This window comes from Pezoporus occidentalis, unplaced genomic scaffold, assembly GCF_034315485.1.
Source record: "Pezoporus occidentalis ecotype Australia unplaced genomic scaffold, CSIRO_AGI_Poc_V1 ctg149, whole genome shotgun sequence".
Classification (NCBI taxonomy): Eukaryota; Metazoa; Chordata; class Aves; order Psittaciformes; family Psittacidae; genus Pezoporus; species Pezoporus occidentalis.
The window spans coordinates 2,845,499-2,873,231 of record NW_026913305.1 but is presented as its reverse complement, the minus strand read 5'-3'; the positions used below and the strand labels follow the sequence as shown (position 1 = coordinate 2,873,231).

General features: G+C 45.9%; 1 protein-coding gene across 1 annotated transcript in view; it reads right to left on the bottom strand.

Moving 5' to 3' along the window:
* Nucleotides 1-16,924: 16,924 nt before the first annotated feature.
* Nucleotides 16,925-27,733, bottom strand: part of RAD18 (RAD18 E3 ubiquitin protein ligase) — a 58,582-nt gene continuing 47,773 nt past the window's right edge. Inside the window, exon 13 of the mRNA XM_062610787.1 lies at nucleotides 16,925-19,449. Coding sequence (XP_062466771.1) covers nucleotides 19,347-19,449 — 103 coding nt within the window. The 3' untranslated portion in view covers nucleotides 16,925-19,346. The remainder of the gene's footprint in view (nucleotides 19,450-27,733) is intronic.

Genomic DNA, 27,733 nt, shown 5'->3' with positions numbered 1-27,733 from the left:
GCTCCATAATGACATTGTTCATGCTAAAATGTTTCTTGCTTCACCTCATTATGGCCTCAAAGCTCATAAAAATCAATGGAGCCTGCACAGACCCTGAGAATAACAAGCTGGCCTAACACAGGATGCTGGAAATACATATACATAATGTTTTCTAACAAAGAGTCTCCAGTTTCAAGCTGTTGGGAGATTATATAATAATTTTTAGTACTTTTTTTTGCTTGTTTGACTGTTTTTTACTGTGGTTCTGTGTAAACTCATTTATTTCAGTTGCCCTGAATGCTCACTTGTCAGCAAGGAGGAATAAAACGCAAAACAATTCCAGTGGGATCCAGTACCCTGCCTCCATCATCCTGAGGCTGCTCCAGCTTGGAGGGTATGGCTGTGCCCACAGATATGCTGGGCAGACAGTGTGGCCTCGACCCAACCAAGATGCTGATAAACAGCAGTCAGAAAAGGGCATGTGCAGCAGGAACCAAGGTACAAAGCAATGTATTACTGAGCATCGCCTCCTAACATCTGAGGTATTAACTAAGTATTTCTGTACACATAGCTATGGATCATTCAGCAAACACCAAGTACGTGACGTGCAAGCACTGGCCCCATACAGTGAGCTTCAATTTATGCACACAAATCATTACAGAGGAATGCTTTTGTCCGTTAAAATGAGGTGCATTTCTACATGAGCAGAGCATCTTACCTTGTTACAGTAAGGATAGAGGAGCCAGAACAAAACCAAAATGCATCTACCTAATGTATATTATACAATTAATATATATGTAAAAGAAAGTGAATCAACTTTGCTGCTCATCACTACCTGAACAAAATCTATGCCGAGTGATACAAAAGGGACTGCAGTCCTTCCCAGGATAATGAAGTATATATGCGTGCCTGTGTGCATGTATGTGAGTATAGACTTGGGCATATGCCTAGAAATACCCATACAGTGTGTGCAAGTGTATGTTTCTATACACCCCAATCCATGACTCCTGTGCCATTTCTCTCACACCAAATACCTGCCCAGGGCCCAGGAATGCATCTGTGGGGTCAAATAATTAACCAGGGCAGTGAGCTCTGAAAATGAAGCCCAGCTCCATTTATGCAACCTTTGCTGCCTTGGTAATTATTCCCCTTTTGCAGTAATGTGTTTACCTCCTCCTTCCTGAAGTCAGTGATTTGTCCTTCTCTTTATTTACTTTCAGGTGCTTGATTTTGAGCCAGCTCACCAATTTGTTAGAATCACTTTGAATTCAGGTCCTCTCCTTCAGAGCGCTCACAGCGACTCCTCCACTGCCAGGGGGTGAAAAAACATGATTATTCTTTCTTCTGAACAGAAAATGACTGGTGTCAGGCTTGCCCAACAGTGGTGATGATTTGAATTCCTGCACCTGCGTAAGGCATTCCAACTCTGCTCTAGCAAAACGGACTCTCCTTACACAAAGGACCATCGATTATTAACTCCTGCTGTCAAATACACAGCCCTTGGAGAAGTCACCTCAACACCACGGACCCTGCCTGTCCCCTGCCCACCTCCAGCCTCCGCAGGTCCATGGCAGGGGCATCCTCAGCTCCAGCCACCCAGCCCTGGCTGCAGTTTCTCAGGTTCAAAGCAGAACCTGGCCAAGTGCCACAAATACAGCTGCTGGATGCAGGATGCAGGACACAGGATGCAGGCTGCTTTTGGCCAGTGCGTGGAAGTGCCCCTACAGCTCTGCTTTGTATGCTTGTAGTCAGTGCCAGCTCTGTGGGATGGGGCTCGACAGCTCCAGGGAAACCTCCCAAAGGCAGGAGCAGTGCCTGCAGGACTTGAGCAGAGACAGCTCAAACCTCCTGGGAATAGTGAGCTACCTTCCTCAGTCTTTATTACTCCAGGCAGGTACTCTTCTATGCTTCTGCTGTGTCAAAATTAATACAGAATAACTTATTATGAATCTTTTTCTCAGCTGAAACCTTGAAATGTGTAAACCACTTCTGTAAAAACACAAGACACCCACCTAAAACCACAGCATGCACTGAACAGGCAGATTTAAAGGCATTTTTTAGGATTATTGCATTAAATTTTCAAGACCACATGCATTTCTCCCCAGTCATTGCATGTTTCATGCTCTGTGTGCTCACACACTTTCACACTGTTTTCTCATCTCACACATTGGTTACCTTGCTAGCTCTGGGTCTCTCACCAGCAGGGCTGATCCCTGCTTCCCAAGGCAGGATCACAGTGCTGTTCCCACTAAAACAACAGTACCTGCATGCACTTTTGCATTCAACCAGTGGCATTGAGTATGGCAAAATGAAAAGATCACACTGAAACACCACCGTGGACGACTTTTACTCAGGCATCCTTTTTAACATCAGAAGTTAAAAAGCTGTTTCATAAAGAAAGGCATTGACTGGAAAAATTCCTAATATCAAAATTAATATTTCTGCTGATTAAATATTTCCATTTAAAATGTCTGTTAACACTGGGCAAGAGTTAACTCACTGCAGCACAGTGTCCCAGCTCTGCAATGGATGGGACCCTCCTCAAACTGATTCCCACAGAGCCACGACAGCTTGTATGAGAAAAGGGTCCAGTCACAATGGTCCTTCCAACAGATCAAGCTATGCAATCCTATTTTTTTCACTCTATTTGATGTGTCTGGGTGGTTTTTTTAAACCTTAAAAGAACTTTTCTCATGTATGACCATTGCTTTAAAAGCCAAAACAATGGAGTACAAGACAGCAGCAATTTTTCCAAAAAGCCCTAATGTTACATGTGCAGCAGTTTTCACTTGTGCAAACTGAGTGAAAAGAAGTATTTCTTTTTTTTTATATACTGATTATTCCTTACCTATCTACACATACTCATCAGGCTTTTAAATCGCAGCCGTTCCTCCAGGTCAGCAATGGAGCTGCCCTCAGGTGAATGCAATCCATCACTGGTTAACTCCTAGCTCCATTAAAAGGGGTCAGCAGCCAGAGATGTCTTAACCGGTGTGAGTGACAACTGAACAAACGAATGCAGCAATTAATGAGCCAATCAGAAAACCAAGCTGTGATTTGTCACCCATTATGGAGGTAACAGGGAATCAGCCAGCTCATTAGTTAATTGTCACTAAGCGTGAAGAGGAGCACAGCATGTTGTGGTTCCCTGCCAAAGGCTTTCCGGAGCACAGAGGATGGAGAATGGCTGATCTGCCATGAAACATGGAAACTGGGAGCCTTACCGGCAGTGGCGTACCCTGGATGAGAGCCGTACATGGATTTGCCACGCATGGATTTGCCGTGCGGACCCAAGCCACAGAAATCCTCAGTCACAGAGGCCTTCAAGACCTGCTCAAAGCCCCACTCTGATTCTCCTGAACTGTGAAAACTGTTCCAAGTGATGGGGATGTAGCACCCTGGAAGACACAACTGTGCAATATATCATCTTGCTGCCTTTCCTTGGGCACCTGCAGCTGAAGCTACAGCTCCAGTGCAGACACAGCACAGCACAGTGCAGTACAGCACAGCGCGGACAGGGGCTGTAGCCTGGCATGTGCCCTGGTTAGTGCAGCCCTGCGAGTAGGAGCCCATCCCTGGCCAGCAGCAAGGGCTGCTCACAGGATCCCGTTGTGAGAGCAGAGCCTGTGCACAAAGAGCATCCCCAGAGAGAGGATTGCTTCTCTGGGAAAGGAACAAAATATGTTCTCTTGTGCCCTGCATGACGATGGCCATTAACCCAAGCAGGCGCTGGGTTTGGGCTGGGAGCTGCAATCTCAGCATCCCAGCTGCTTGGCTATAAAAAGAGACATGATTCAGATGTCAACCTAAAAAAAAAAAAGAGGTCCTTTGTAACCACAGTCAGACACAACTCACTGAGCTCATGATGTTACCAGGGGATTTCCAGATCCCTGCAGGGATGAAATGAGTGGGCTGCTGTGCCAGCCTGACCTGCCGGACCACACATCCCTGTCCCCGAAGCAGCCAAACCCCAGCACACCTCTGTTCTCCCTGGGGATGCCCACAGCCCCTGGCCTGGAGCAGTTGAATTCCACACCTGGAGGTTCTGGTGTGTCCACGTATGCCTGGGTGGATCCACTGGGATCACAGTGTGGTTTAGGGAGGCCAGTGTACTTAGAGCCACCAACCACGTGAAAGAACCTCTCCCACCGCTGCCCAACAGAGATGTACCTGTGACCCACCTGCCACACAGGTGACAAAAGATTTTTGTTGCCATCATTTTTACTGCAAAATCACTTACTAACAAAGGTGCTTCACTGACATTTCATCACGCTGCTTCATATGCATAAAAGTAATCGCTTAACAGGTACGGCCAAAGGAGAGTCACCCAGAACAACAAGATGACATAGGGACAAAAAGACCACGTCTGTTGAAATCCCAATCCAAGCATAAAAGTAACTGCTTAACATGTACAGCCAAAGGGGAGTCACCCAGAGCAACAGGATGAGAGAGGGACAAAAAGACCATGTGTGTTGAAATCCCAGGTGCAGATCCTCAGTGCTACCCACCTATAGCCTATTCCCATAGTTCCAGTGCTGGGGGAGCCAAAGGTTTTGCCCACATCTTCCTCTGTGCACAGCTTCACCCGCTGCGTTGCTTCACCACCTAACTGTGAATCAAGTATCTCACAGCAAGTGAGGGCAAAGCAAGAAACCAGGTGCCAGTTTTAAAAGGTTAGACTAAACGTGATTAGAAACCTTGTGAAATTCAGGGCAGAGTGTGCAATTAGAATTCATGCTCCACCTCGAGCATGAAATAAGCACAGGGGCAGCGCTGGGCTGGCTCCACTTCCACCCCTATTCTGCCAGAGGGAGCGCAGGCTGCAGCGAGCAGGTGAGGATGAGCTTCATTCATCAGAGACAGACTGAACTATAAAGCGCTCTGCAGGAGCAGTCCTTTCTGCTGCCAGCATCAAAACCTTCCCGGTTTGGCTTAATCTGCTTCCTGCACACAACGTTGCTCCAAGCATAAAGCCTCTTCTGCAGGAGCACAGTGTGGTGACACGCCACAGAGCGATGCCATCAGGCTTGGTCTCCCCCACCCAAACGGTGCTTTTTCCATCCTCTCACCTTCCCACAAAGCAGCATTATGGGTGCCATGCCCCACATTTGCCCCTCTCAGATCATACTGGGTGTTTCTGTGCTACCTTTGCTATGTGCCATCCATCCCCCTGTTCCTGCTGCTCCCATAGCAGCTTTCCTGGAGCTTTGACCAATGCAGAACAGCACACACTGATTCCAAATACCTGTCAAAATACCTCCTTTTATAAGTTTGGTTTGTTTGCTGAATTTTGATTTAATGCAAGCTACGTTGTATTTAGTGTTATCATTTATCCAGTTGGTTTCTTCATTGTCATTTTAATGTAACCCTATGGCTTTCAGCATTTCAATTGAGTGAGAAGGGGGAAAGGAGATGCATCCACACAGACACACATCTGTCTCTTCACAGTTCCTCTTCTCCTGGCTATGTGCTGCTAGATCCCCTGCCCTGCAGGTGAACTGCTCCTGCTTCATTTCCACATCAGGTTGGGGTTTGTTTTCCCAGGAAGCAAAGGTGTGTTTGGGATTTTTATCCCTCTGCCGATTCAGTGAAAGAGGAACCTGCATTTAGAGCAGGCTTTCATCACGAGCTGATCACCAGAAACAGGACAAGTATTCACTGCTTTCAGACTTGACAAGAGCATTTCAGACCTTCTTTGAAGGCCCACTGTAATACTGGTGAATAAACACACTTTTGCCACAGAAAACATTGCCTGTTTGTTTTAAACATGAATCACCAAAACGTAAAAGAATTCAACCAGACATTAGAGCTGGAAAGGCAAGAAAAAAATCATCAGCGTTAAAGAAAGCAAATACTTTCTGTAAAAGCTTCCATTAACCGGGAAAACGAATGCTCCCTGTGGAAAAAGGGGAGATGGAAAATTTCCCAATCACACCAATTTTCAGAAAATGAAACCATTTTTCCTCTTGTTCAGACTCTGAAGTACCTACAAAACACAGCTGCTATCCTGTTATTTCTGACACAAACCAAAGACACGAGGAATTTGACCATCAGTGCAGTTCTCTTTTCAAATCAGACCTCTTAGAACAACAGTAACAGCAGCACCTCCATCCCGCTGCAGGCACATGGTCTGCTCTGGAACAGAGCAAGACAGGGCAAGAGGAGCGAATTCCTTCTTATTTCCTCCACAGCACCAGCGTTCCCAGGGACTGGGAGCGATATTAGAATAACCCCATTGCTCTTCTCAGCGTGTAAAGCGGATGCAGATGCACCATTTGCATTTTCCCCAGGTCAGTTGGTGCTAGAGTGTTTCAGCCCAGGATGCTTTCCCACCATGTCCAGCACCTGGTCACTCACAGGGGCATGGAAATGGGTTCAGGTGTCACGTCTGTGGCAAGTCCTTTTGTTTCCAAAGATATTCCTGCCTGGCAAAACTAGTCTGATAGAAACTGCCCGCACTCTACAAAGCAAAACCAGATAAACGCCTCCTTCCAATCCCCTACTTAACCCACTGGCTATTGCATCTCAGAGGGGTACTTGAGTGGGAGCAAGCAGGGAGCCGATGCCCCATCAGAGGCGACCTCCATTGCTGCTGCTCCAGCATTCCCAGGAATTGTGGCCTTTTCACACGGCTCCAGTGCCGGTCTGTAGGAAGGGAACAGGACAGGACATTTTTACTGTGCCTGTGATTGTTTTGTTTCAAGTTCTGCCCTCCTGCCCTGGCCTGAGGGACTGCTCCGTGACTAAATCAATTTCCTCTCAATGGATGTTCTGCCTAAAGCAGCCGTTCCCAAAGCTTTCTGCTCATGGCCCCCCACATATCCCAGCAGTGTCCCTAGCCCCGGCTGCCAGCAGCAATAGAGGGTTCCCAGGAGCTTCTGCCCTTTTGACATTCCCCCATCATCCCTGGGAGCTGCAGCAGCCGGGGTCTGGCTTGGGATCTGCTGACTTGGGGATGTGTGAAGGGGTCAGGATCTGCAGTGGGGCAGGGCAGAGGGTCCTCAGGACCCTGCATCCCCCTGCACTCACCAGCCAGCACAAGGGGTTAGCCCTGGATGATCATAAAGCGTAACCAGCGCCTTTCAGAATCAGCCCAATGAGGAGGTGTGCAGAGAATGGAGTAACCTGCTTCGTGATCACTCACTTCAGAGGCACAATTGTGCTTTTCCCTGCTTTTACCATCCTCCTTCAGGCTGAGGGCTCTGCTGCAGTGAAGGCAATGCTCAGCAAGCGCTGCTCAGGCAGGAGGAAGCATACCAACATCCATGCATCACCACTTCTGAGCGCTGCCTTTGCTCCTCTTTGCAGTGACTTTTGTCCCCAGCCTAGTTGTTCACAAGTCCCTGACTGCTCCCCAATTGCCCCTTGACTTGGTGACGGAGGAGCGGAGCTGCCCAAGGGAGCGAGGGGACAGGACAGCGCGCTGAGGACACTGCGTTTCCTTCGCCGTTGTTGTTTTTTCCCTTACGTTATCCAATTTATGTGAATTTAGGGCTGGTGAGAGAAGTGCAGTGAATGGCCCTGGAGGAGTGCTTTATGGCACCCAGGGGACCAGCAGACACCCGCAGCAAGGGCTGTACCCGGCAGCACTCACCCATGGCCGGAGCTTGGCCCCAGTGCTGTGTCTGGCAGCGTGCAGGCAGGACTGCCGCAGCCCCTGCCCATGGCCGTGGATCCTGCCCAGGCTCCATCGGGATGGAATGGGAGGCACCAGCCATCAGATCCACATGTTTTTCCTAAGCTTCCACATTGTCAGAGGTGTCTGCTCCATGCAGCCTTCACCCGCACCTCTACGGCTGGTTCATGCATCCAGACACCTCTCTCGGGTTTGTCATGTGTACAGACAAAATCACCCACCCCTGGTGCTGACACACGGCTCATTACAGAAGGGAGAACAAACCCCTTGTCCACAGTCCTATGTTGATGTTCCATCTATCTCCACACCAGAGCATGGGACCATGACTGTCCATGCCCCATGTGCTGCACATCTCCAATGGGACCGAGACCTCAGGGTCTCTCTCACAAAGCAACTCACCTGCTGTAAAGCCGTAAGAGGAGGTGGCACAGGCACAGAGTAGCTGATGCACTGATTGCCTTTGGAAGATCCTGAACAGTCTCTTAAACTCAGAGGTCTGTAAGGACGTCAGTAAAGATGCTTACCACAGGCACATGAATGAAAAAGTCTCTATCTTCAGCAAAGAAAGATAGCTATTTTAGACATTAAGTGGGTACTTCAATAATAAGTGATAAAAAAAATGTATCACAAGAGGTTGTCAGCAAACCAATTTGATTATGTCTGTATTGAACACGTCATAGCTGGTTCTGTCTCTTCTTTATACCAGGTAATTGCTTCATTATCTTAATGCTGCAATTATTGTGGTAGCATGGCTCTTCAAATTATTTTCAGTGAATGCACCCACACCATTTCACTGACCAAAGGTGTTGTAGAACTGGTGACCTGCTTCATCCTTGCATCCTTCCAAGTGATCACCCAGCAGTGGCCTGCCTTGTTTGCCATTGCTTGGAGAAAGCTCTTTACAATACTGTGGCTCCTCTCACACGAAAGGTTTAACAGTTTACTCAGTGGTGCATGGCAAGGAATCACTAACAGCTGAATTTGAATGAAAGGATCACTAATACCATGCCAGCATCCAGAGCCTGCAGGTCCAGGTTTTGCTAGGTGCTCCTGCAGTGTGGAAGAACATCCTGAGGAGGAAACTTGTCTTTCCAGGGCAAGGCAGAGATGTTCTCCATGGGGCTTTGTGTGCTAGGTAGGACCCACATTACCCAGTAGCGCCAGTGGTTTGTGGTAGGTGAGAGTGCCCCTCAGAGGCGCCAGCCAGGCCGATGTCAGAGGCTGCATAGAGGAAGCGTGAAGAGGGCAGTGGGATGCATGCATGTAGCAAATCAGTGCTGCTGTCTGCCCTGGGATGCTGCTTGTCAGGCACACAGGGCACTAGGTTGCTTCACCAACCGGCATCATCAAGCCTTAAAAGAGAATGGGGGAAAAGAGGCTGATGTCATTCCAGCACCTGCAAATACTCCCTGGTTTTGTTGGGTCAGGAGCACGGTGCCTCGGAACCTCAGCAGGTACAGGGTGTATGTGCACAAACCCGCACCAGTTTAGCAGCAATTATCACCCAATTCCTCTTTGAGTAAGTACTCCTAATGGTCAGATTAGTTCAATTCTCCCTCATTTCACCACTGAACACAATAAACAGGTCCCTGGTGGGTCAAAGTCAGAGCAACTCAGTTGACCCTAGATGGAATTAACTTGAGCTTGTTCCACTTGGAAAAAAAATCCAAACACCCTTGATTTGCAACGCTTTAGTCTCACTGTCATGTGGGCAACGGTCAGCCAAGGCAGAGGGTCCCTGCAGGGGCTGGGAGAGGGGCAGGCAGCAGCCCAGCCATGCCCAATGTTGGCAGGGAAATAATGAGAGCAAATCACAGGTGGAAAATCACGAGACAAGTACAAGATTTTATGGCATGTCACAAAGAGCACATTTAACTCTGAGAATACCAATGTAATCCCTGTGTGCTACAAGTCACCAAATGGTTTGGGTTGGAAGGGACCTCAAAGCTCATCCAGTCCCACCCCAAGCCATGGGCAGGGACACCTTCCACTACAGCAGTTTGCTCAGAGCTGGTTTCACTCGCACCAACCTTTAGCGCAGCCAGAAGAAAGGGCATCAAATCCCCTTAGCGGCCATAGGCACCAGGGAAACTCCTCACTGGCCACTGATCTACAAAACCCTGAAAAAGCCTTTAAAGAAAATAATGTGAGCTGTTCTGTGTCCAGACCTGAGGGGACCCTCATATAATGAAGTAAAATGGACTTTTGCAAAGGGGAGTCCCAGCCTAAAACTTGCTGCTACAGAGAGGCTATAAACCAACAGCAATGCAGTTTGAGATGGCAAGGGACATCATTTCTCTCACGGAATGGCTCATGGTGCCTTAAAAGCTGCTATTTCCCCAGCACATTTGTGTCATTCATCACCAAGCTCTCTGGCAGAGATGGTGTTTGAGGGGCAATTTGACTCATGGGGTTGAAGAATTCCTGCTTGTGCTCCTGATTCCTCCTTGCAGCAGCAGACCTGGGATTTGCCCTTTCTTAAAATCCTTTCCCAAGTTGTATGGGAAACACGGTTCAAACTCAGGCAACTCAGAGGTGGGGAGCTGAGTTGCCAGAACCAAACAGCCTGTTAAACACACCTTGGAATGTTTTTATGGAAAATTAAACGTTTTGATAATTACCACAGCTTTAACATGTGCACAAGCTTTAGCAGCGTGGAGGGAACAGTCGTTTTCCAGTAACAGCAAAATCTGCCTTCCTTGGGGCATTCACATCACTTTGCAAGGTGTAGTCTTCAGAATAACACTGGTCTCCCTCTTCTGGAAGTCAGGTTTGTGGTTACCTTCTGCTTGGTGTGTGCATGCCCTTTCCCAGTGTCCTGGGTTCAGCAGTAGCACTCATTTTTCCCCTTCTTGGTAGCTGGTGCAGTGCAGTGTTTTGACTTTCAGCTTGGGAACAGAGCTGATAGTGATGTTTAGGTTTGGCCAAGGACTTTGTGAGCCTCATGCTCTGCCAGGGAGGAGGGGAGGCCAGGAGGAAGCAGAGACAGGACACCTGACCCAAACTGACCAAAGAGGTATTCCATACCACAGCACGTCATGCCCAGGAGGTAACTGGGAGTGAGCCGGAAGGGCTGGGAGACGGCAGGGTTGGAGGAGGTATCGGTCAGAGCTTGGTCGGGCTGGGGGGGCGAGTTATCGGTCGGCTGGTGGTGAGATGATGTATTCTCTTCCCTTGTTATTTCCTTTATCATTATTATCACTGGTGGTAGCAGTAGTGATTTGTGTTATACCTTAGTTACTAAACTGTTCTTATCTCAACCCGTGGGAGTTGCATTCTTTTCGATTCTCCTCTCCGTCCCTCCGAGAGCAGGGGGAGGGCAAGAAAAGGGGGGGAAGTGAGCGAACGAATTACCTGACTGGGTTTAAACCACGACAGTTCTTTTGGCGCCCAACGTGGGGCACGAAGGGTTGAGATAACGACAGATTTGACTGGATTAATAGTCACTCGTCACAATGCTGATTTATTGGCTCTCAGAGTTCTTTCTCTTGATCTCACAGCTTCAGAATGTTGTAACTTACGTAGAGCCGGTATTTGCTGTGTTAGTGTTTATCAAGTATGGGGCTTGGGCTAAGGTTCTTGTCTCACTGTGCTTTATGGCAATGGCTTGTAATACGGGCGGGCTCCAGCAGCAGGGCGGGACGGACGTGGCCGTGGACTTGTACCTGGCCGTGCGGCTGCTCTTCACCGCCCTGGCCCTCGCCCTCGCCTCCATCTTCGTGAGGCTGCGGGGAGCTGAGGGGGAGCGGCCCCGGGAGCCGGCGGCAGCCGAACCGGCCCGGGAAAGCGGCCCCGGCGACCAAGCGGCGGCGGGAGCGGGGCCGGAGGCCGCGAGGGGACGGCTGCCGGTGGAGGAGGTCGGGGCGGTCGAGGAGCAGAAGGAAGCGGCTGCCGAGCAGCGGGAGAAGGCGGCGGAGGAGCCGAGCCCCGCGGCCGAGCCGAGCCCCGCCACGGCCGAGAGCATTTCCCGGAAGCCGCCCGCCGAGCCCCGGGAGGATGCAGGAGACCACGCAGCATTTCCCAGCAAGGCAGAGGAGGAAGAGCTGGACTCAGGAAAAGAGAAGCTGGCGGTGGGAGAGCCGGCAAGTACAGCAGCTACACCAGCCCCAGTGACAAGTACAGCAGCATCAGTTGAGAGTTCTGAAGGTTTTGAATGGCCTTTGGGTGTCCTTGGTACCTGCCTGCTGATTGTGATGGGGATCAGCATGTTGGCACACACACAGGCTGTGTTCTACCCACGACCATTTTGTCTGATCTCAAAAGTTAAGCAGAGTCAGGTTTGGGTCTTGTCTGGGGTTAGACGAGGATATGGGGGGACCAAGAGATTTTCCCCAAAGCTGGACAGTCATGAGTGGCAGGGTGTGTGGGACAGTATGGGCAAGTATCTAGTCCACTGGGCCCCTCCAGTGCTTTGGAAGCGTCGGAGATGGAAGGCAGCTGTATGGAGTCCCCAGCAACAAGCTGCAGAAACTGCTGAAGGGGACAGTGAATTATTTTAAGCCTGGTGGGCCCATGGCACTTCAGGCCATCAGAGCAGAGATGCAACACAGAGATGGACTCATGATCGAGGGGTGGACTTAGCAATGGACACTATTGCCCAATGTTATTCACGAGTGTGAACACTGCACACAGTCTCTCCTGCTCTGACTGTTACAAGAGATGGAGCCTGACATCATGGACCAGATGGATTCAGCAGTTTTATAGCTACTGGTCCATGCACTTAGATAAGAGTGATGGTATATTGAAAATGTGGGATCTGAGCATGACGTGAATGGTATGGAATAAGGGGTGGATAATGTCCTGGGTTCAGCAGTAGCACTCATTTTTCCCCTTCTTGGTAGCTGGTGCAGTGCAGTGTTTTGACTTTCAGCTTGGGAACAGAGCTGATAGTGATGTTTAGGTTTGGCCAAGGACTTTGTGAGCCTCATGCTCTGCCAGGGAGGAGGGGAGGCCAGGAGGAAGCAGAGACAGGACACCTGACCCAAACTGACCAAAGAGGTATTCCATACCACAGCACGTCATGCCCAGGAGGTAACTGGGAGTGAGCCGGAAGGGCTGGGAGACGGCAGGGTTGGAGGAGGTATCGGTCAGAGCTTGGTCGGGCTGGGGGGGCGAGTTATCGGTCGGCTGGTGGTGAGATGATGTATTCTCTTCCCTTGTTATTTCCTTTATCATTATTATCACTGGTGGTAGCAGTAGTGATTTGTGTTATACCTTAGTTACTAAACTGTTCTTATCTCAACCCGTGGGAGTTGCATTCTTTTCGATTCTCCTCTCCGTCCCTCCGAGAGCAGGGGGAGGGCAAGAAAAGGGGGGGAAGTGAGCGAACGAATTACCTGACTGGGTTTAAACCACGACACCCAGTCACCACATCATATTCTTGCTTGAATAAAATGGGGTTTAGTAACTTCTGAACCAAAAGAATCATAGACTCATAGAATGGTTAGAGTTGGAAGGGACGTTAAAGATCATCTAGTTCCAAAGCCTCTGCTATGAGCAGGGACACCTTCCACTATAGCAGGTTGCTCAAAGCCCCATCCAGCCTGGCCTTAAACGCTTCCAGGGATGGGGCAACCACAACTTCTCTGGGTAACCTGTCCATTACACATGGACAAATTAAGCAACTCTGGAAAACACCAGTACTGGTTTGCAAAGACCCATCTCCCGGTTAGCCAATGGGGAACAATATAAAGGATTTGGATAACCAAGCACAGCAAAGAAGAGCTCAAAGCTTGGGTAATTCTGTCTGCATGACCCCAACATACAGTAGGAAAGCCATCAAAGCAAGAAGCTTAGACAACAGTACAACCTTCATGCACATAAACATCTCTATTCTAGCATTTTTATCTGAATGTTCCACACCACCACACATATTCAGCAGTGATGGAGAAACAACACTGAAGAAACAGCTCCTGCCAAACAGACCGCTGCCAAGTGACTATCATAGGTGAGACAGATCATTTAATAATCAAACTTACTTTCTACCTTCACACACTGAGTGCTCAGATTGTGCACATGGGTCGAGGAACAGACAAGCCTCACATTCAGGGGTTTTCACCTCGAAATCCTATTGCTCAAGTGTTTATTCGGCAACCATATGGATTAAAAGTGAGGCACTTTGATGTTTAAGGATTTCAGTTCATTTAAATCTTAAGCTAAACATAATGCGGCAGTCTCCCCATTGAATAAGATAATATTTCTATCAATTTTTATTTCATAAACCCCCAAATCACTCCAGAGATATGCTGGGTCTATAAATACTCTCAGACATATTTCTCTCATTTCACTGGTATGATAAAACTTCATTTCAGCCAGTGGAAGCCCTTCAAAACAGCCTTGTTTAACTTCCTAGAAATTAGAGTTTGCAACAAATATCTCTATAAAAACCTTTTCTCAGGCAGACCTTCTGTTTCTGATCACAGAAACCAGACTGGAGGCTCTGGAGGAGGGGTATCAGTGTGCTGGGGAAGTCCTTGGGCTATTCCTGCCCACTGCAGGCAGGGGTTTGGTAGCAGAAACCACCGCTGATGAGGAAGAATATGAATCCTGCTGCTCCCCTCGCCTCTCCTTCAGAATCTAACCTGTGGGAGCAGTGATGGGCAGGATGGCCATGCAGGCACATTGTGACCCACCAGCACCAGACTGGCTCAGTGGAGCCTCGGGCACATCTGGCTGATGAGGATCTCTTGGAAACCCATCATCTTGATTTCGTTCAGCTGCAAGGCTGGAGCCAGGCCTTGAAAGCTCTGGTTTCCTACAGAAAAAGAGACCGCAAGAAGAAAGCTGTTTCAGGAGTGCCTCTCCCATGCCTGGGACCTGGCCCCGGGGGGCAGGAGAGGCTGCTGCCTGTGCCCTGGCTCTGCTGGCAGCTCCAGTGTGGGGATGGCCACCTCGGGAGGCAGGGATGCTGCAGGCACCACTAGGATGCTGTTAAACCACTCAGTGATGGCTTTATGAGCTCTTGGTGGCTCACATCCACCACCAATGACTACTGAGTCACTGCCACACGGCTGCTCCTTGGCTGAAGAGAAGACTTGCCTGGTTTAGGAACATGGCTTCTTTATGAGCATATTTGATAATAAATCATTTCCTTTGTGGCAGATATCCCCAAAGATACCTGGGACCCAGCTGCTTGTGCCAACAACAGCTTGGCTTTGGGCTCCCACCAAAGTCAAAATGGGACCAAGCCTGCAGGGGACCACCGCAACAGTGGAGCTATGGAGATGCCCTCGGATCTCCCTCAACCTCTGTAATGCTTCTTGCACTGCAGGGTTCATCTCCAGGAGAGCACTCCATGGGCACTGTGTGTGTCTTCTGACTGATGAGGTATTTTAAGGAATCTGAGGAGCAAGATGACATTTCCATGAGTATAACTGTCATGTCTCAACAGTGAATGAAGCTAAAAAACATCTTCAGCTTTACAGCTATTTATAATTACTTGCGAGTCATTTGCTTTCCAGTCCTTAAGAGCGTCACTGAAATAAATACCCTCCATTCAGCCGCTGTGATGAATGGCGCCACATAAAACAGTCAAGAGTTTTCTGGCAGCACTAAAAGCAATACAAGTCACCAAAAAGAAGCCCAAATCCACAGTGGATATGGTGATGCTATTGCTGAAACATAAACCTCTGTTAATTACCATCAGTACAAAGCAGGTGTCAGAAAAGCCCATCAGTTCCCCAGCACAGCACCCTGTGACATTTCTGCGGGCATACTCAGGTTTCCCATCAGGCTGCTTTTATTTAAGCCCTTCATTGTGGCCTTGGGTGCTTATGGAGCGTGGCATGGTTTAGCACTCAGTTTCTGGCCTGTCCCTCCAGCTGCCAGCCCCTCTTCTGCTGAAGGTCCTGTATTCCTCATGGGGAGCTGTCCCCACAGAGATGCTCAGTAACAGCTTATCTGCTGGGAGAGTGTCCCAGCTTGTGCTCTCAAACCCAGTGACTCCAGTGGGTCACTGCTTCTTTGCAGAAGTTCACTTCACCCAAGGAAAACACGACAGCCAGTTCTGTTTGAACCATAACCTAATAGCAGTATTCTTGTGTTCACCGTCCTGCTGGCTTGTTTTGAATAGCTGCTCTGTTATCACTCAGAGCATGGTAGCCAGGAGAAGGCAAGCCAAGGAGGGTTGCATGAAGACTTGCAGGATCACCTCATGATAGAGTCTTTCACCCATTGAAGTTAGTATCCCGGAATTTATATATGATAGTGTATTTTATCTGATCATTAAATAATTGATTTAAAGCTGCCTATACTGGAAAGTTAAGAAGTTTCCTTAGCAAATGGACTATGGCGTTACAGTGGGCTCCCTAAACAGTCTGGACAAGTAAAATGGTTAAAGAAAGTGGAAGCTGAATTAAATTCTACTTACTGCAAGGAAGACATTGAATGGATTAGTTTCATTTACTACACCACGCAGCTCTTGAACGCAGGACAGAGATCCCAGCCAGGCACCCCTCACTATCCCAGAGCAGGCGGGTCAGGATCTGCTTCCACCCTCTCCCCCAAACTCACCTCTTTTCCAGGACCACCAGATTCTGCTGTTTCTTCAGAAGGCAGAGCGCCGTGTACTCCAAACGCTGCTGCTGCCATGCTGCTCCCAAAGACCAGCAAAGCCAGTGCTAAACCCCTTCCAAAATCCCACCTCTGCCCATGGAGCCCGCACTCCCTCAGCAACTTGGCTTCATTTTCACATGAGGGTCTGACATGTTTGCAGGGATAGGAGGGCTGTGATTTGCACTTGGTGTTACTGGTCCCCTCAAGACTTTGCTCCTCCAGTAAAGGAAAAGAGAGGCTGCATCTTCTGAATTCCTCCCTTCTACTCGTCCTCCCCCGTGCACAGCACCAGGAGTTCCTGCATCTTGCAGGAGGAAGGAGCAGAAGTGTTACACTTGACTCATCACTTAATTATGTGAAAACAGATTACGAGAACAGTAGAGCCAACACAGCCTTAAGAAGGAGCTCCTGAGCCTCCCCCTATCTCAACCTCTATGCACCATCCACAGCCCAGAACACATCCCAACCCAGCTCAGCCACTGCCATAGCCCCCAGTGAAGCCAATGTGACCTACAGCAGCCGAACCAAAGGGGCAGGGATTTGCTCCATCCCACCTCCGTAGGTCCCCATGGGTGATGGGCAATGCGGATGCAGTTACAGATTTGGCACACAGCATCCTGCAGCACCACAGGCACCAGCTAAACAGCCACACTGACAACGCAAGCTAGGGCAGCTGTAGATGCCAAAATCAGTATTAAAACAAGAAACACTGGAGGCTTGTTATTTGCAGCAAACAAAGAAGATGCACATAAGAAATCACAGAATCATAAACATTTTGGTTTTTATTTTAGCTGAAAACTTCTCTTTTGGAAAGTCACCACAGATCCAACATAGCAGGTCACTGCAAATGGCCACAGAAAGGTTTATACTGAAAATATATGCAAAAGATTAAACACTGTTAGGAAGGTTCATGTCTCTGCACGTTCTGCCCAGGCCGACAGGAAGGGAATCTTTCATAATGCACACCAAAGGAGCACCAAGCTCTGGCTTTCTGCTTGGAGAAAGATTTGATTGAATGAATGGAAGGAAAAAAGTCATTTCCACAGCTTACGACTTTTTATACATTAAAGGGTATAGCTTCCAAGGGCAATGATTTTTCTTGCGTTCCTCAAGTGTCCGGGGACACATTCTGAAGACGTGATGACAGTCAGGACCACACTGCTGCTTGCTGCTCTGCTCCTGCCACCCGGGAGGACCCTCGCAAGGGCTGCACTAGCCTCTGCAGCACTAAGGCACACAGTGTGTACTTCATGTTTCATGGGTTTATTCACCCTCTATATTGATTTTCCCAAGTACTTCCTAGCTCATACTTACTTAATAAATTTGACTATTCTCCTTATTGGGTATTGAAATACATTTCCACCTCACAGCAGTAGTTACTGTCATTAACTACAAATTTAACTCTGCGAGTGGCACCTGGTTCCAAAGAAGTATCTGCTCTCAATACAACGTATTTATAGCCCATTCACAATACTCAAAAGGAAAGCTCCCATGTAGATAAGTATCGCAGGATCCTAATTTTCCCTGCCAACCCAGCACTGTTAGGGACCTCATGCAGTAAACAGCACCAGGCTGACCTTTAACATGTTGGCCACTGAACAATGAATCAGCTGTCAAGGGCTCCCAGCCTTACAGCTCCCTGCCTAAATCTGTAACTGTACTCTAAAACCAAGCCAGCAATGGTACTGTTTCAGATCCTGCTGCTGTGGGAAGGATGATGGGCTGTGACAGGTCCCTGTTGCAGCAGCCAGCGCTGCTCAGCACCACAAACTGAGCAGAACAGAATGGGCTCCTCCTCCAGCCTCCTCAGAGATACCCTCACACTCCTCCTCAGCGTAGAGCTCACAGTATTGGTACTGATAGAGTTTGAGGCTAATTTTTGGGTATGACAGTGGATATTATTACCACATTAAAGAAAATGAAGAGCTGCTAACTCAATCGTAATTAAAACATAGAATAAAGACCTCCAAGGGATGCTCGGCAGCTGATGTAAACTGGTCCACATGAATTTCATTGACCATTACACATACAAACATTTTTATTCTTCTCTGGTGAACTGCACAGAATTTAGATTGCTCTTGTATTAACTGCTGTGATTAAAAGGCAGACCTACAAGCAGAAGTCAAAAAGGTTCACTTTTAGTACAAAATAACCCCAAACAAACAAAACAAATCCGCTCCCCCTTTTTCCTCTGCATCCACTTACCTCAGTGGTGTTATTACAGTTCACATTGGCCTCAGATTTAGCCTGCTCTGAACAAAAACACTGCTGGGAACCGCGGTTTGAGGAAGAGTATTTTTGAAAGTGCAATGTCCGGTCCCAATTACAGCTACAGCCCAAAGTCAAAAGACAGACAACTCTCAATGTTATACAGACTTTGTGCTGTCTTTGCTACGTTTCTGATGGAAGCCTATGAGCAAAGCTCCAAGGCTCAGTGAGAACATCTTTGAGCATTTTGCATGGTATGTATTTTGCTTGCAAGCTGTGCAATCTTGTTCAGGTGTACCTTAATTCTCTTGCATTGCTGTATTCCACTACAAAGCTCTGTCATCTTCTAAGAAAGATGAGACTTTTGAATGCTAATATTTATTTTAAAGCTAGAATACTGAATGTGCAATGACCTTCCAATTCCTTTCAAATGTCATGACTTCAAACTGAAGTAGTGACACATACTAATGAGTACATTTACATGGATGCATTAAAAACAAGTGTATTCCTGTGGACTCAAAGTCTGCCCCATCCCTCAGCTGCCCCACGCCTTCCCCCAGCTGAGCCAAGGAACCAGAGCGTCAGCATCTGCCTGACCCCAAGCAAAACACTGTCCGGTGGTTGCTTCCAAGAGGAGAGAGCAAGCTCCTGCAGGATGAGATGTGAGCAGGAGTGGCTGGAGTATTCAAAGCCATATCCTTCAGCAGCAAAGCTGCATGTGGCACAAGAGCTCACTGAGGCTCCAGCTGGACTCCAGCACTTCATACCCAACAAGTTAAATGGCCCGCAGTGTTGTAAAGAAAACCCATCAGCACACCAGTCTGGTTATTTTAAGGCAGTCTAATTGACAGCTATGTGAAAGTTCAGCATTTACTAGTTACCCAGATACACTGAAAACTGGAAAAAAAGTAAGAAGTATCTCCCAGCGTTAAGCCTTCTGCGTAGTTTTAAGCTTCATGGCGCTGGAGCACTAGTTCTTCTTCCTCTTGCTCTCAGGAAGCAGTTGAACATTTTCTAGCTCATGGGGCCAACGTGACTCCCTTTTGTTAACTCTTGGACCTGTGGAAGTGCTTCTGGAAAAAGCAAAGAAAAAGGAAAATAGGGGTTTGAAGATGCAAATACCAAAGGCTGTATTAAAGTGCTGTAAGCAGTATGTGGCACACACACATGTATGTGTTACTGGTGATGGTGAAGAGAAATACTGCTCTGCTGTCTTGTTCGAAGAAGGTGACAGCACACACAAGTCACGCCATCCATCCCGAGCCTGCAGGAACAGTGCGTCTCCTCCTGTCACAGGACCACTGTGGAAGAGGAAGGCGCAGCAGCACCCTCTCAAATTCCTTGTCCATAAATGAGAAGAGCCCCTGGCACTGACTAAATGATTATGTTAGATCAGAAAAGGTCGACTTGAAAGGGAGTCATCTCCAGCGGCACAGCCACCAAGGAAAAGGACAAGTGGTTTTGGTCATGGTTACCCAAGAAGGAAAGCGCGTGGGACTCCCATCTTTAAACAGGCTTTTTGCCAGATGCTCTTCTCATTTATGGACAAAGAATTTTCCATTGGAAACTCAAAGAAGTGTTTTCTTTTTAGTCATACAGTTAATTTTAAAGAAAATGAAAAGTTAAACTAGCCATATTTAAATTAAGCAGCTAATTTCCATCATTCAGCCTCAGAGCTTAAAATTCCGTGTAGTGTTGACATGAAGGATACTGCTCATCTGTCAATAGTTATCACTTATTAAACATGCCTTATAAATGCACTCTTTTTTTGACCATTTGCTAGGATGAATCCATCCTGCAAGGACTATTCATTTGGCTTAAACTGGGAATTCACAACTGGAAACAACAACAGAAAACTCCCAAATATATACCAGAAGAGATTAACAGGAACAACCCACGTTGCAGAGTTCAGTTCAGCACCATGATGGAAACAAAAGTTCACCATGTCCAGGAAGATCCCAGCACTGGTTTATTCTGTACCTCTGGAGAGGCAGTGTCACCAAACACACACACCTGCAGACAATGCACAGGCACACCCCTTGCTAACCACTATTTTGCATTATTTAAATTCAAAGCAAATGCTAATGCTGAGTTTTGCTACATCTCCGAGCACAGTGCTGCATTGCCACTAGCAGTCCCACACCAAACCAAACCACACGGGCTAACAGATGAAAGGATTCATAAATGGATACACAGATGTTTTAAGAATGTCATGATACAAATTATTTATTTTCTTTTAAATTAAGCTTAAAGCAGCTACTTTCAACCAAACCCATAGGAGCTGCTGCTCTGTGTATCCACAATACCCAGCTCCTGTACATGGGCTGTATCTTATGTTCTAGGTCAAGAAGAATTTGCCTATCTCCATCCAGCTCTGCAGTTTTATGGCTGAGCAGAGGATAATTAACCTCGGAGGTTAGGTCTTTATGAGCCTCTGGAATGATGCTGGAGAATCACGCTTTTAGGGACGGAATAAGGTATGGAAGTGATACACCAACCATCCTCTACAGCACATGGCTTTGGCCACTGATGGATGAAGGACCCTGAGCTGGATGGACAACTTGTTTGATGCAGCTTTATAGCCTATTAATTGTCTTTGCTTTCCCACTCCAGGGCTTTGCCAGCTCACAAGCACACAGCAGCCTTGTAGTTCTCCAGGCCAGATGGAGCCTTTCAGGTGTGTCCATTTGGTACCAGAGAGAACTGTCTCCTCAGCCACACACTCCAATGAATGGGGGAATGAAGTTAACTCCCAATGGTCTGCAGAGCACTCCTGATGGCAAAACCGAGCAGACAAAGCAAGCTAAGGGTTTTTTCCAAAAGGTAACTGCATAATATAAAGCTAAAACCACATTAAACACTTGCTGTTTCTTTCCTTACCATTAATTGCTGCACTTTCCCAGAGACATCACTTGGGTAGAAAGGCTGTGAAAAAGGGGTGTTTCTACGAATTTGTATTGGTTTATTTGAGATCTTTTTGTCAGATACAATTCCTGCAGTTTGGGAAGAACTGCACTGCTTGCTTACTAATGAGTTGTTGAGGTCTAGCTTCCAGTAACCTATCTATAGGTAAACAGTAAACTGATACAAAGCAATGCTTCAGATTCAGTAAATTATTTCAAATATGATCATATAATTACTACACAGAAAGTGCTGTGAGGCAGGAAGCAGACCACAGTGAACACAGCAGGCAGGCCAGGCAGCACTTGCGCTGGTGTGTGCCATGGCAGTGGATGGGAGCCCATCCACTAAAAACCTAAAGCCCTGATGGTTTTGCATAGCATCTTCTGAAGCTGAGAGTAAAAATCAAAGTTGCATTTGTCCGTACTGCAGATATGTTTACTTTGGCACAGTACATTCTCTTAGATGAGTATTCTCCCCTTCCAGTAAAGAAAAAACTAAACTTAATTACTTATTTAAATCCAGAGGATGTTATCTCAAAGTATTTCCAAATGTCCTTGCAGCTTATGATGGCAAAATAAACTCTTGTAGCAGCCTTCATCTCATAGCAAATATCCCACTGACAAAATAATTACATTTATTGGAGTTTAAAGTGCTTGAGGACAACTGATTTTTATTTTTACTTCCACAAATACTTTTGCAATCCTGCCTCTATTTATTGGTATTCAATCCACTTTATACATGATCCTACAGATAAATCTCCGCTGTCTTTTTATTACATGCCGATTTTGTTCTATCATGAAGTATCTCACATTCTACTTCTGTTTTGCTGAATTTAGGATAGGATGCAAACATTAGAAAAAAATAACACTCAAAGTAGGAATTAGTAAGTTATTTTCCATGCAAATTAAAAAAAAAAAGAAAAAAGAAGGAAACTGAAAAAATGGGGAAGTTAATTTCAACTTTTCGTAATCTAAAGCTTTGTAACTACCACTAAGCCAGAGAAGATATTGGTCACAGAAATCCATTCCAAGAAATAACTGATTAAAATCAATCTAAAGACCCACCCTGCAAATACTATGCCCTTTGTCTTAACTGGGACTGCTCACATGATTTATAGCTGCTTATGTAAGTTTGGAGGGTGCCTAAATAAGATGTTTGTGTGATACTGGAGCCTGAACAACAACCCAGCTGCACCACCTCACTTGAATACCCAAACGTCATCACTCTCACAAGAGACCATTAGGATGCCTCAATGCCACTGCCTCTACGGATTTCATTACAGTGACCATTCCTATCAAGCCTTTCAGAAATAAATAACTATGAAATGTCACATTTCACTAGAGAGAAAGGCAATAATGTCCAAAAATATGCTGGTTAATGGGGTTCCACTGTATTATGGGGAACTTGTGGAGGATGCAAGATATTCAAAAGGCTAAAAAGGAGAAATACAGCTTCCGGGTGAGAGTGATGGGACACTAAGGGGCATAAACCAGACCAAACCACGAGTTTTTCACAGAATGCCCCCAGGAGGGTCAGTTCTAGCAAGGTCTCAGCTGGAACCCCAGAACAATGTGTATATGGCACACTGGTTTTCCCCTCATCATTCCCTTCTCCTCTAAAGGAGGCTAGAAAGGGAAAATAACTAGAGAGATTAGAGGCATAGGGAACATGACAAGGGAAAATCAGTTTCTGTAGCCTTGCTTCCTCTGGAAAAGATAAGGCCAAGAAGAAAAGGCAACAGTTTTCCAAAGTGTAAAATGCCCACTTCTCTCCTTACCAGGCTTATACATGTCACTCACTTTGCTACAAAGACATAATCACCCTTTTAATGTTGGCAGTAGTTAAGCAAATTAACGCTAGGAGACTGCAGAATCCTCACCACGGGACATCTGCATCGAGCCATTAAAGACCCAGAAGCCCCTTTCCCACCATCACAAGTACAGGATTTGTGAAGACACCAGACAAATTATTGGAAGCCCAGTGATTAAAGAAAACCCATTTGAGTTCCCAAACTCCATCTGATACTACTTTTACTATAGTTATGAGGAATACAAATGACTGCACCTACGAAACTTTAGAGAGAAAAATATTTTCTTACTCATCTGACACTTCTGTGGGTTCGTCTCGACCTTAACTGAAGACTGCCAGGTATCAGCCAACACCTTCAGACAAAATCACACATACCCTGAAAGTCTGGGGCAAAAAAAGTAGTATTGCCAATCCCAGGTACTCTAGAAAGCATAATATAGACCCCAAAATGAGACAGAAAATTAGCCTTTGTTTTCTAAAATGAGTGTCCAGCTAGCTTTCTCTAGCTTTCTCTGGAAGTGGAGGACGATGGCTGCACACTGCAACCTGCTCACCTGCACTCATCTCACTGCCACAACTGCCTGCTCCAGCCTCCAGCAGGCAGCCTCTTCAGTGCTCCATCTGGAGCAGAGAGCCCTTCCTAGGGAGCAGCAATGTTCTGAACCCTGTGACTTGGTTCATTCCTCCCCTGAAGCACCAAAGGTACAAGAGAAAAAACAAAATTCACTAAAAAAAAACCCAACTCTTTTGATGACAAAATACGTAGCTGCATTCACAAAAACATGAATTGGAGACCTGCAGACACAAAAATGGGTTAAACAAGCAATTGTCACCAGGAGGTTTTGCTTAATAAGGCGACTTTTGAACGCAGAGTCCATGTCAGTATAATATTAAATGTTCATCAAACCATGAACCTGCAAAGTCTTAGGCATTTGCATAATCCTATGTGCCAGCAACATGCTGAAGTCAACAGAGCTATTCAGATATATAACTGTTTCCAGGAGCATGTGATTCAAATTTTTATGCCTCGCCTATTAACTCTTACCTACACAAGGATGCTTTCTCAGGATCAGGAACTTGATTTATATCTGAAGAATTAAAACCTTACTCTCTGAACTTGAATGGAAAACCATTTGTCTGCCAATAAAAGTTAAGTTGCTAACAGCATAGACTAACAAATATGTGTTGTTCATGGGGAAAAACAGGCAATGATTCAGGCATACCTATTCAACTCTGGGACTGAGAGGCACAGACCACAGTTAAAAAGACTAGGTTGAGATGGCTAAAGGACTTGGCTTGTGGAACCAGACAGGGAAGAAGTAAATGCATTCTTCTGAAAGCAGTGAAGGTGATTTTGATTGAACTAGGCATTCTCTTCACACAAAGAAAAGGCAGTCAACTATTTTAATAATTAACTACAGAAGAGGAAAGAAATATTTAACTCCAAACTGTCTTACAGTGGAATATTAAAAGCATGAAGAAAAAAGTTCTCTCCACTGCATGGCTGGAAAGACACACCAAACGTGTGTCTGATCTTTGATATGCTTTCAGAAGGCCTGAAACCAGGATGCTTGTGTACAGGGGATGGCACCAGCCTCAGAGCTGGACAGCAGTAAGTCACCACAACAAGGAGCCCTGTGAGTCTGGAAACTTCTGGGAGTCCCATGGCCTCCCAGGCGCATCTCCTTGTGCAATAAGGACATAAGACTGATTATTTCAGGGGTTTTAAACAGATTCAACTTTGGTTCACATTCGTTTTAATTAGGGTAAGAATATTTTTGTACTCCTAGACTTTAATCCACTGGTCGCATGGCACAGTGCCATCACCATTAAGAACGCAAAGCAAATGTACTTGACCTTCTACAGAAACGTGCAAATGTTAGTACTTTGGTAAATCAGATCCTTTCCTGTATCTTATGGTGCATTTTGTAATAAGGAGGGATAAGAATATCCTGACTACATACTACATAGTCATTTATGCCCATCTGTGGTGAAGTCATACATTGTAATGGTATTTCTAGCACCCTGCCTTACCTGTTCCTCACACACCAAGGTACACTTTGAGATGTGTGGGGAACTTGTATTGCAACAGTGCAGAGTTAATGACTGAAGCTACATCTGTATTTAGGAGTGAAACTGAGCTATGACGTAATGACAAAGTCACAATAAAAGCCTTTCATCAAATCCACATTAATTTTTAGGCATTCAGATCCAATACTGCCCAAGGAACTGACCCAAACCTGCAGTTAACTTGGCATCATCTATGGCTACTTGACATCCATACCAGAGAACTGTGAGACTTTCAGTAAGTGCTAACCTAGAGATTACTGAGAGCTTGAAACCTCAGATCCATCAGATACAGAGCAATATGAACTTATGTCATCCCAACTGTATTATTCCACAGCCATTGGATCTGTTACTTAACAGAGGAAAAAAAAGCAAGAAAAAAAATGCTGTTGAAAGCTCAGAACACACTGAAATTGTGCTTAAGTAAGTTTCAGGAAAGGAATGAAGTTTCACTAAAAATATACTCCAGACTGCCACTAAAATATCCCTACACTGCTCCTTTTGGGCAACTTTCATTACAAATTAATAGCGAGGATGTTGCATACAAATACTTGGGTTTATTATTCAGTACTAATCTCTGTCTCAAAAAGAGACAATTATGGAATTGTCATTAAAAGCTTAAAAAAAAGCTTTTTAAAAAAAAAACAACCCAAACCCCAAAGACTATTTATTCTAAATACAGAATATGAATGTTTAGTGCTTCCTTATTAGATCTGTCATGTAAATAAAAGGCTCAAACACCATTCCCACTGAAAAAGGTATGATATCCTGGTGCAGGGCTTCACCTATTCACACGGGTCTCTCACTGCCTGCTAAGAATGAACTGCAGCTGAATAAGCTGTTACGGTCAGACAAGCTTCAGCTTAAGCCCAAACAGACGAGAAGGCTGCTTCCAGAAACCAAAGCGATAGATTTCAATTGAGACCCAGCTGTTCCATCTCACTTTTGTAACTTTTTCATCCGTCCAGGGAAAATAAAGGGTGAGCTTTACATGGTTTAATTAAGGTTGGTTTACGTGGTCTAATTCTCTTTCAGAGACCTGCAACCTGAAATTGTTTGAAACCTGTAAATCTCCTGTTCAGAACACTGGCAAACACTAAAAACAGTCACAAAATAGGCAGTGGAAAGATTCAGCCCTGCTTATCTCACCCCGACAAACCACCACAGGGACCATCATGGGTTACAGACAGGGATACCAACCTGAATTTTCACAATGCAAGTGTACTGCCACATGCCTGGCATCCTGTTCTTGCTGGGGAGTGAGGAGGGGAGATAGAAAGCAGGGATCTTTCCCACTCTCCCAAGAATGCACTCCCTGAATGAAGTTAAAATTACTAAGGTATGCTTTCACTGCTGAGCAAAGAACAGCCTGTTCCTATTTCTTTCACTGAAGCTTTAGCTTGAATTTAACCCAAGAAACTCCTAATCTAAACTGTGGAAACACATAAAATGGATGGTATTTTTTAGAAGGACTGAAAATCACATTTGACAAAAATGAATCATTCACATGAAAAAAAAATTTCTGCTAACAAAACAATCCTGCTTTTTAAGGATCGTACTCTGGAACAATACTGGCTTGTCCTTCGGAATGTAAAGCTAAGAGCAATAACAAGGATTTGCATCTAACATACTAAGGAAGCATAAATAAGTGTATTCTCCATGCTCACACCTGTAACTAAATGAAGACACTTCCCCTTGGTCTTGTTCTGCAGAGACCTCAGTGAGTTCCAGAATGAGACCTGTCACCAGCAGAGCTGGTACTTCAAAAGTGAGATTCTGTAGGGCATACAGTAATGCTTTGGAATGCTCAGTACTCGTGCCTTCCTGTCAAATAATGCCATTTAGGATTTATAGGTATTAGAAGACATAAAAGTCTGAATACGGCCCATTTAGAAGTATTCCTACCAGTACAAAATATGCACTTGAGCCCAGACCACCACTGCATCTTTCAAACTTCAGCAAGAAACACCTAATGAAAATATGCTATCTAATAGAGGAATTCAAGTTGCCCATTAGCTAAGAGGTTTTGTTCTACATGCAAAAACCTTGCTCCTCATAATACTCACCCACTGGCAAATGTTTATTGTACTCCAGAGGCAAGACAGCAATATAACTCAAAGCCAGTAGTTCAAATATCTGGAAGGCTTAACTATAACACAACATATAGCAAAGATAAACAACATTCAAACTACCAATTTTGCTACTGTGCCACTTTACAAAGAGCATCCATCAGCTCTTGCACCTTCCCTTTTCCCCCATTTCTGCTTGTTTGGTTTTGAGAATTTGCAAAATACAACTACCCTTGCAAGAAAAAAATACTTCGGACACAGAATGAAGCACAAATCTCATTTAGTTTAAGGCTAGCTTTACTGGTTTACAATCTGCCCATTTCTAGCTCTGATGCCTGTCTTTTTCCACAGCAGAATAGTAATTACCTGATGTTCAAAAGTGTATTAAAACACAAAGCCAAAAACTGGAGCGTTTCAGTCACTTGGTTCTCTTGCTTTGCAAATAAATGATTATTATTTCTTATAAAAATAAAGTAAGAGAGATGATATCTTTCTGGCATAAATCAAC